General features: G+C 40.9%; 1 protein-coding gene and 1 pseudogene across 1 annotated transcript; one reads left to right on the top strand and one right to left on the bottom strand.

Moving 5' to 3' along the window:
* Window positions 1-3,823: 3,823 nt before the first annotated feature.
* On the bottom strand, window positions 3,824-3,942 carry LOC120587886 (uncharacterized; annotated as a pseudogene).
* Window positions 3,943-5,237: 1,295 nt separating this feature from the next.
* LOC120587421 (gamma-crystallin E) lies at window positions 5,238-7,595 on the top strand. Its single transcript, XM_039844151.1, has 3 exons — window positions 5,238-5,304; window positions 5,402-5,644; window positions 7,323-7,595. The coding sequence occupies exons 1-3, from the start codon at window positions 5,296-5,298 to the stop codon at window positions 7,593-7,595; spliced, it is 525 nt and encodes a 174-aa protein (XP_039700085.1). The 5' UTR covers window positions 5,238-5,295.
* The last annotated feature ends 2,865 nt before the right edge of the window (window positions 7,596-10,460 follow it).

Below are 10,460 nucleotides of genomic sequence, written 5' to 3'. Positions count from 1 at the left end.
GAAGGGAGGGAAAGGGGCAGGAAGAAAGAAAACTACTACAGAACAACAAAGTCATATGATGTTTAACATATTTTAGATATAGAGATCATCTAACCTAGATAACCCATTTTATGTAAGGGAAAACTAAAGTCCGATTCTAATGTCAAATAGTTAATATTAGAGGTGGCATTGGAACCCAGAGCTCACAGCTCAGAGATCAGAGTTTTTCCATTGTTAAATCAGGAAGATTCTTGTCAAAGTAATGAAAGCACTGGTTTACAGATTCTTGCTGGGAGGTCATTGCAAACAAACAACCAAGAATTAAATTAAATACGTAAGATAACTTAGAGTTGTGTTCTCTCTCTGCATATATGCACACACTCACACATAGTTATATATATTTATATAATCATCTACATAAACTGTGTGTGTGTGTGTGTGTTTTGGAAGACTATATGTATAAGGTTATAGGGAAGCAGGACACTATAATACTTATGTTGATTCTTCTCTTACCTCTTGTTCTGTCTTACTTATGCTCTCATTGCTAAGGTTTAAGAAAGGAAAAATGATGACTATTTACGTGCTCAGAGACTGATCTGGTCATGCCATTTCCCTGATGAAACCTTCCATGTTTCTGCCCTGCCCACAGGGGAAAATTCCACTTCCTTTAAGAACCTGGCCCCAGCCTGTCTACTTCATCTCCTGTTACTTGACCCAGTTGCCCTTTACTCCCACCTCACTTGAGTCCTAGCACACCAAGCAACATTATATGTGTGCCTTCGCTCACATCTTTTCCTCACCTGGGTCATTCTTCCCCACCTTCTTCCTTGTGAGCTGTTCATCCTCCAAAGTTTGATCAAAATTCACTCTAATTGTTGCCCAAAAAGAATTTAAATCAGTTAAGATACATTAGAGTGGAAGTGGCAGAAAGCCTCTACCAAACAGACAAGCAGTATGGAAATCTATTAGCTCACATGGCAGGAAGTCCTAGGAGGCACCGGATTTAGGGATGGTTGATTCAGTAGCTAAACAGCATCACCAGGGCCCCAAGATTTTCTGTCTCTCTTCACATTTAGCATCTGCATCAGCCTGCATCTTGTGTCCCTGGTAACCATAGGATAGCTGCTAATTGCAACTGGGGCAATATACAAGGAAGCTTGGGTGAAGGAAAGCACACAACAATCTTTGCCTATAGCACAAGTGTATCCAGAGCACAAATTCCCAGGATTAAAGAGGACCTTGAAATATTATCAGGTTTCTGAGTGTAAGCTTTGAGATGTAAGGAAATTAGAATGAAATGAATAAAGAGAAAAAGACTGAGGAAGCCCAAGGAGGGAAAAATACTAATAGAAAAAAATGTTTAAATGTTAATTATTCTTTTTATTCTCATTATAAAGTAAGAGTACTATAAGAAATTTAAAATCAATATTAAATGCTTTTTAATTCCTTTTTAGTCCCTAAAATACACTTTATTTTAATGTTTTCTTACAACCACAGTACAATTATCAAAATTAAGAAGTGGTATTGATAAAATATTGATTTTCTTCCTCATTGCTCATGAAAGATGTTTTAAATTGTGTGAAGACACACATACATAAAATTTATCATTATAACCGTTTTTAAGTGTGCAACGCAGTGGTATACAGCACATTCACTTTGTTGTGCAAACATCAGCACTACCCGTCTCCAGAGCTTTTTCATCATCCCAAACTCTGTGCCCGTTAAACAACAATTCTCACCTTCCCCCATTCTCTGGTAACCACTATTCTACTTTCTGTATTCATGCATCTCACTATTCTAAACATCTGAAATAGGTGGAATTATACAATATTTGTCCTTGTGTGTCTGGCTTATTTCACTTAGCGTAATGTTTTCAAGGTTTATCTCTGTTGTGACATTTATCAAAACCTCATTCCTTTCTAAGGCTGAATAATCTTCCGTTCTGTGCATATACTACATTATGTTTATCCATTCATCTCTCAATTGGCATTTGGATTGTTTTCACCTTTTTGGCTATTATAAGTAATGCTGCTATAAACATTGGTGTACAAACATCTGTTGGAGTTTTTGTTTTCAGTTTTTTCAGGTTTATGCTTAGAAGTAGAATTGCTGGATCACGTGGTAATTAGATGTTTGATTTTTTGAGGAACTATCATACAGTGTTCCACAGTGATTGTACCATTTTACATTCCCACCAGCAATGCACAAGGTTTCCAACTGCTCCACATCCTCACTAACATTTGCTATTTTCTGTTTTGTTTCTAATTTTTTTATAATAGCCATCCTAATGGTGTGAAGTAGTATCTCATTACAGTTTTGATTGCATTTCCAGAATAATTAGTGGTATTGAGCATCTTTTCATGTGCTTATTGGCCATTTGAAAACTGTCTATTCAAAATTTTTAATAGAGTTTTTAAATTTGTTTTTGTGGTTGTTGCTGAGTTGTAAGAATTCTTTATATATTTTGAATATCAATCTCTTATCCAATATACGGTTTGCAAATATTTCATCTCATTTCATATGTTGCCTTTTTTTACCCTGTTAATAGTCTTCTTTGATGTACAGAGGTTTTATTTTGATGAAGTTCAATTTATCTATTACCTATACCTATTTTTTTAATATCTAGAAATTTTTGTATATAATATAAGGTAAGCCTCCCACTTCATTCTTTTGCATGTGGATAACCAGCTTTCCATGTATCATTCGTTGAAAAGATTGTCCTTTCTCCATTGAAACCTTGTCAAAAACCATTTGACATATAAGTGAGGGTTTGTTTCTGGGTTCTCTATTCTTTATTCCAGTATCACACTGTTTCGATTACTGTAACTTTGTAGTGAGTCTTGAAATCAAGAGGTGTGAGTTCTCCAGCTTTGTTCTTTTTTTTCCCACCAAGATTGTTTTGGGTATTTAGCATCCCTTGAGATTCTACATTAATTTTAGGATGGGTCTTTCTTGCATAAAACATCATTGGCATTTTGATAGGGATTGCATTGACTCTGTAGATCACTTTGGGTAGTATTGATATCTGAACAATATTAAGCCTTCTAATCCATGAATGCAAGATATATTTCCACTTATTTACCTCTTTCTTTCAGTTTTGTAGTTTTCAGTATATAATATACTTGATTTAAAAAAAAATATGGTGAGCATTTTTCATATCTTTAAATAAATTCTTTGAGAACATAATTTTGGGTAGCTGCATGCCATCTTATCAAACAGATGTTTTACAATTTATACAATTAATGTCATATTTTTGACATTTTATTTTTACCTAATTTTTTATATTATAAACAATGTTCTGATAAAATACCACTGGGCATAATGTTTACATGTACATTTATTTTCTTTGGACAAATATCTAGAGATGAAAGCATTAGCTCAAGAAGTGAAATTTAAAAGTGTTGCTGTTTTTGTTTTTTTTAGGGGTGGTGTCTTTTTTGTGGTAAAAACAAGTAACATGAAATTTACTGTCTTAACCATTTTTAACCACAGAGTACATTAGTGTTAACTATATGCACATCGTTATACAACAGCTTTCTAGAAACTTTTTCATTTTGCAGAACTGAAAGGAGGTTTTTTAATGTAGATCAACAGTGCTTTTTTATATACAATACAGTGGTTTAAATTTTTTCCTCCTTTCTGTTTCTCTGTAGTTTCCAAATTTTTTATAAAGTTAGAATTTTTAAAAAGAAGAACATGAATAAGGCTTATTAAATTCATGTGTACCAAATGAAATTTATTCTGGTAAAATAACTTTTTATTTTATTTTCTTTAGACAAGGCAACACTTAGTTGACCTCACAGATTGCAAGGACCTTGTCAGTTTACAATCCCTTATTTTTTTATGCCTACAGCTCCCGATCTTCCTAGGTGGTCTCCCATCCGAATACTAACCAAGCCCAATTCTGCTTAGCTTTGGAGATCAGAAGAGATCAGGCTTGTTCAGGATAGCATGGCCATTGACAAAAATAACTTTTTAGCATTTGACTTTGGTAGCAAGAATCCAAACTAAGGAACAAGACATAGTAGATCAAGGTTGTATCTAGTTGGGGACTGGCTCCTTCTAAAGTAGTGGCATGCAACCAGGGTCGATTCTGCTCCCCAAGGGGACAGTTGACAATCTCTGGAGACATTTTCGGTTGTCACGACATTGAGAATAATGCCGTTAGTATCTGGTGGGTTGAGACCAGGGATACTACTAAACATCCTAAAATGCACAGGACAACCTCCCACAACAGAGAATTTTCTAATCCAAAATTCATATGAGGCTGAGAAAACCTGCTCTAAATTAGAGAGTGGGGCTCCAGCAGCTGCAGCCGGGTAGTAGGAGGCGGTTTTAGGGGAAAGAAGACTCCCTGGAGGCAGAACCTTAACTAGAGAGCAACCAGGGTTGAGAAAGGTAGAGAAGGCAGAATTGTAGGATTTTAAAGCCATTATATTTGCATGTTAACTTGCTCAGCCGCTAGAACTAACTAAGCTTAGCATAGTGCTTAGTTTGGAAAATTATTAGTTAAATAAATAGTTATGGTGTGAGTAATAATGACCAGTGAGTCACTTCATGAATCTCAAAAGGGTTTCTTTGCCTGTGGCTTGGGAGGCAAGATCTGAAGCTGTGGAGATACCCCTGGAGATGTCCTGGTTCCACTCAGTCCCAGGGAGCAGAGCTGAGGCCAGGTGCCTGAACAGGGCTTCCTGTGGGGGTGCTTAACTCCGCTCCGCCCCAGCCCCCTATCCTTCCTCCAGAGTTAGTAATATCTGCTACACCCTCGTATTGGCAGTTAGGATCATAGACAGGTTCTCCTGGAGGAAAATCCCATCCTATTTTAAAAGGCCTAGCGGGGAGGCACGTTCGTTCCCATATTCCACATTCACACCAGGAAAACGCAATCTGATCTAAACGCCTCATGCTGTAGCCCTTTCCGACCTCGGACCTCGTCACTGCCCTTCGATGTCACTCAAAAAAGAGATCATTTCGAAATTTAAAAAGACAAATAAAACTTTTGATTACAATTACTAACTTGGTTAAGCGCCTTTTCAGTTCCAGTTTCCTGAATAGGTTCCATTTAAAGGTCCGAGAGGCACCAAGTGACAGTTTTAACCCGGGTCATCAATTCGAAAGCTCTGGCGAGTTTACGAAGAAACATACAATAAGTCCCCCACCCCACCCCCGCAGTCATTATATAGAAAAGAGAGGAAATCCCCTCACCCCGCGGGCCCCTTTTGTGTTGTTCCTGCCAACGCAGCAGCCGGCCTCGTATATAGACCCGCCGCCCTGCGGGCGCATCCACTGAACTCGCTTCATCCGTGTCGACCAGCCATGGGGAAGGTGAGCCCCGCGCCCAGGCCGGGAGGGGCCCCGGCCGACGGGGGCGGGGGCGGGGGCCAGGGTCAGGCCTCCGAGCGTCTCCTTGCCTTCCTTGCAGATCACCTTCTACGAGGACCGCGGCTTCCAGGGCCGCCACTACGAGTGCAGCAGTGACCACTCCAACCTGCAGCCCTACTTCAGCCGCTGCAACTCGGTGCGCGTGGACAGCGGCTGCTGGATGCTCTATGAGCAGCCCAACTACTCGGGCTGCCAGTACTTCCTGCGGCGCGGCGACTACCCCGACTACCAGCAGTGGATGGGTCTCAGCGACTCGGTCCGCTCCTGCCGCCTCATCCCCCACGTGAGTCCAGTTCCCCTGCTCTTTCTGTGCCCTCCGGTCACCACAGTGCTCCAGATGTAGTATTCACCATATGGGACGGTAGCCTTCTTTTTCTGGTTCTAACTAAAATCTCTTTTCCTTTATTAATGCAAGGCTTTTCATTGGAATTTTTATTTTACTTTGTTAAAAGTAAACTCACCTCTAATGGGAAAAGGTTTTATTAGTTCGGAATGTCTGTGTTACAGGTGATGAATAAGTAACAGATTAACTCCTTACTCTCAGGCGGCCTTAGGCTAGTTACTCCAGACCATTTCTCCCTTTCCTCTGTAAAGTAGGGCTAATAAGAGCAGCTAATTCCTAGAGCTGTGATGAGGATGAAAGGCGCTTACCTGGCGGCATGTGTTAAACCACCCTCTACCCAAAATATGAGCAGCAAGGGTCTCTCAAGTCCTGCCTTTAGATTAGGCAAAACAGGAAACCAACCATGTGATTCCAATAGCTCCTGCAAAGCCTGCTCATACCCAAATACCACCCCTCCCCTCCGCCAGTTAGGGATTCTCTGATTTGACGATGACAGAGTCCTGGGGAAAAGGACCCAGACTGGCATTAGGAGCCTGAAAATCTGGCCGTCCACTTTCCAGTTCTGACTCTTCTAGTTACAGACTTCAAGCTCTGTCGTTAGTTTCTCATAAAAGGAGAAAAGGCTTATAGTGGTGCTCCATGTGTGTTGGGTTGCTGTGAACAAATTAGAAAATATATATGTGAGTCCTTTACAAACCATGGAAGATACCTGATCAACAGTCTTTTAATACCGGAGAATTAATTGCCAAAGAGAACCTTTCTTAAAGAGTATTTAATGGTGGAAGAAGGAAGATGTTGAGACAATAGATACCTGTTGGGAAAGAAGATAAAAGAACAAGTATTCATAAAAAGATGGCAAGATCTGCTTAGGACAAACCACCTAACTTTCTATTTTTCTAAAGGTTTTATACTTTTTTGATTCTGTACAGGCCTCCTTCACAATCTTGAACTTCCATTTTTGTTTATTACCTAAAGCAAATTTGTGGGAACATATATTAGAGCTGAGAAATGAACCTAATCTTTATGATGGTTCTTACTTCTCAAGATTTTAGAGTACCAGGGCTTAAACCAGAAAGGAGGGGATTAGAGATTGCCTGGTTTGGACTCTCTTCTTGAGTTGCCACCAAGTAGTGTCCTCACTTGCGGGGAAAGCAAGTCGACTTTTCCCCTAGCTTCTCCTAACGTTGAGATTCAAAATAATAACTTTTCTCCAAGGATCCTTTCTTTTTTATTTAAATATTTAGTTATTTTTATGTCAACCAAGGAGCATCTGTCTACCATAAGCCTATGAAGTAGAGAGCAAAAAATATATAAAAATTGCTACTTAAGAATGGTACTAAATAGAGCCAGCATGGATGGTTAGTGTGGATTTAGGTTTAGAAAACTCTGTGTAGCACCGTTAATATCTTGATCTACGTGAATGGCGCCCTCTTCAGTATCGCAGCGTTCGACCTTCCCAAATGTACACAGCAGCCTTGGTGTTGGCCGTCTTTTTAAGTTGTCGCCTTTGATATAGAAAAGATAAAGAAATGCCCATCCCCCCCAGGGCTGAGCGCGATTGGTTGCTAAAGGCTAGGTTTCCTGACTTTCTCTTGTCTGCTGATTGCTGAATCCACAGACCAGCTCCCACAGAATCAGACTCTACGAGAGGGAAGATTACAGGGGCCAGATGGTGGAGTTGACGGAGGACTGCCCCTCGGTTTACGACCGCTTCCACTTCAGTGAGATCCATTCCTTCAGCGTGCTGGAGGGCTACTGGATCCTGTACGAGATGCCCCATTACCGGGGGCGGCAATACCTGCTGAGGCCGGGGGACTACAGGCGCTACCACGACTGGGGGGCCACAAGTGCCAGAGTGGGCTCTTTGAGGAGAGCCATGGATTTCTATTGAAATATTTTTACTCTACACTTTTCTCCGTCTGGAAGCTAATAAAATATTTCCTGTGTGTTTCATGCAGTCATGTAGTCCTGTTTTCCTTTCCGGCTCCTTGGAAGGGCTCGGCAAAAACAAAGCTGGGACTAATGTGGCCTTTCTTACACATGTCGGTGGAAAGCGTGGTATGGGGCAGCACTGCGTCTGGACCCGGAATGCCTGGGTCCACATCCACTTCCTAGCTATACATGATGGGGCAGGTTACTTACCACTTCTGTGCTTCAGTTTCCTGATCTGTAAAAAGTGAGGTGGCGACACTTTATCTCATAAGGCTGTGGTGTGGACTAAATGAGTTATTATTTTTAATTCTCTTACAATGATATCAAGCACAAAGTAAATGCAGTGTAATAAGTATTTATAACATAAATATTCCTTGGTTTTTACTATTTAGATCTCATAAATTAGCGTGTTTTTTGTTTTTTGGTTTTTTTAGAATATCAGTAATGGTTTGAGGATCACCTGCATCAGAATCACCTGGGACACTTGTTAAAATGCAGATTCCTAGACCTCACCCCTAGGTTTCATATGTAAAAAGATATGAAACCACCTTTGGAAATCTAGTTTTGTGTACTACAGAATTCTATCCAAAAAGATTGTGCACTGCCACTTTTAGACACTGAGCTCTGTAATGGGAAACAACAATAAGTAGAACAGTTGGGTGGGGGAGCAGAACACCCAATAGAATCTTTAATTATCCCAGCAGAAGAGTAGAGGCATGGATGTCTAAAGGGCTGAGGGCAAGTTGACTAAGAAGATGCTTGTTGGTGTATTCTGAGATGCCCCTGCTGCAACTTCACCCATCCCTGGAAAGAACGTCCAGCATTCCCAGTACCACAATGAGAAAACTAAACAAGTACCAGAGACACTGTTCCAAAGTTCTTCTAACGGTGTGCTAGGAAAAAGAAATTGAAACAGAATCATCACACTGACATGACAGACAATATAACAAGGAGAGTAAACTCTAAAATATGACTGGAGTTAGACTCAGTTTGAATCTCAACTGTATCTTGTATTAGCCAGGCAAGATCCTTAGGTAGGGTTTCCCTCAAACATTCATCATGAACCAAGGATTCGGGAGGAGGTGACTTATTGGAGAAGTGCTCCCAGGAGGAAAGGTGAGGGAGGAAGGAAGCAAGATAGCAAAGGGGAGGAAGCCAGCTCAGTCTAATCCTGGCTACTCTGCAGCATGGATTGTGTCTCAGAGTCTCTCCTGCCTGGAGGCAAAGGATTTGGGGGCTGATATTCCCACACCAGTCCCCTCTATCATGGATCATGGGGGAAGAGGGACAGAAAATTCCAAAGCTCCTTAACGACTGGCGAGGGTGAATCTTCAGAAAGTTGCAGGGTGAGCATTGGCAGCAAAGCTTATAGAAGCTAGAGGTGAGCACCTGGAGCTGCCAAGAGGATCTGAGAGCATTGAGCAGGGTGTACCTGGTCAGTACAGGAGAGATAATAAAGGCATCTCCTGCATACATTGTAAGGTTAAAATGATATAATGCCTGCGATCACTTAGCACAGTGCCTGGTACATAGTAAGTACTCCCTCAAATGTCTACCATTATTGTTGTTATTATTATTATTATTATCATCATCATCATCATCATTATTAAGTTCTGTGAATATGAGAGAAATGGGTATAGAAGTGGTGAAAATGTCATGAACTCATTTTGTTCAATAGGAAAGAAAGCATGGCATACACGAGGGGAACAATGAGTAAGTAATTCAAGTTAGCTGAAGTATTAGGGGGTCCAAAATGGAGAAGTAAAAGAGAAGACAGCTCGTTAAGGCCAGACTTGGGAGGGAAATGGCACTGCCGATCAGACCTTGGCTGAGACAGAAGTGATGTCATTGGAAGGCTCATAGGTGGCATCTAGATCTTGAGCTCCAAAGCAAAAAGAATAAAAGAGGCAAGCAAAACCATTCCTAATCCACTCCATATAAGCAAACGTCAATAAAGGAGAAGCATCAGTACAGAACATTGACATTGCTGCTTCTTCCACAAGCCATGCGACCTCATCTTCCTCCGAGAAGCTGCAGCTGGTCGGCCACCCAGACCATATACCTGAAGAGCTGGTTGTAGAAGAATCAACACCGCTATTTAAAACCTTTCCTTTTTCCCTGCCACTCCTCTTATTACCTTTCCTCTTAACTCTTCCAATAACTTCTTAGTTACTTTTGCCTGGGTCCTTCCAGTTTTCTTTTAAAAACAATCTTTTTTCTCTACAAACTAATTGGAATATTAAATACGTTATTTTGGTAAATGGGTTGTTTCCATGACTATTAACTGCAAAAGATTATTTGAAGAAACTTTAAAATAAAAAGAGAGGAAGAGTTGAGGAAGGAAACAGAGACACCAGCTATGAGGTTGCTGCAGTCATTCAGAGAAGAGAGCATGGTGGCTCAGGCGGGGATGGTGGCATTTATGGAGAAGAGTAGTGGTCAGAACCTGAATATATTCTGAAGACAGAGCCAACAAAAACTCTTGCTGGATTCAATGTGAATATGAGAGAGAGGTTTGGTTTGAGCATCTGCAAGCGGGGAGCTGCCTTCAACCCAAACAGGGAGAGCTGCAGGGGGAGCAGTTTCGGGAAGGAAAACCAGGCACCCTGTTTTGGACAAGAGAAGTTTGAGATGACAATGAACATCCAAGTGGGTTGTTCACCAGGCAGCTGGTTATACTGGCCTGGAGTTCAAGAGAAAGACATGGCTGGAGACCTGCTTTCGCAAATAATCAGTGGGTAAATAGTATTAAAAGTCCTAAGTTTGGATAGGATCTCCGAGGGAGTGTGTGTAGGTGGAGAAGCCCCAGGACATCTTGGCTTTA

This window comes from Pteropus medius, unplaced genomic scaffold, assembly GCF_902729225.1.
Source record: "Pteropus medius unplaced genomic scaffold, Ma_sr-lr_union100, whole genome shotgun sequence".
Taxonomy (NCBI): domain Eukaryota; kingdom Metazoa; phylum Chordata; class Mammalia; order Chiroptera; family Pteropodidae; genus Pteropus; species Pteropus medius.
The sequence above is the reverse complement of the archived record's forward strand: the minus strand, read 5'-3'. Positions and strand labels throughout refer to the sequence as shown.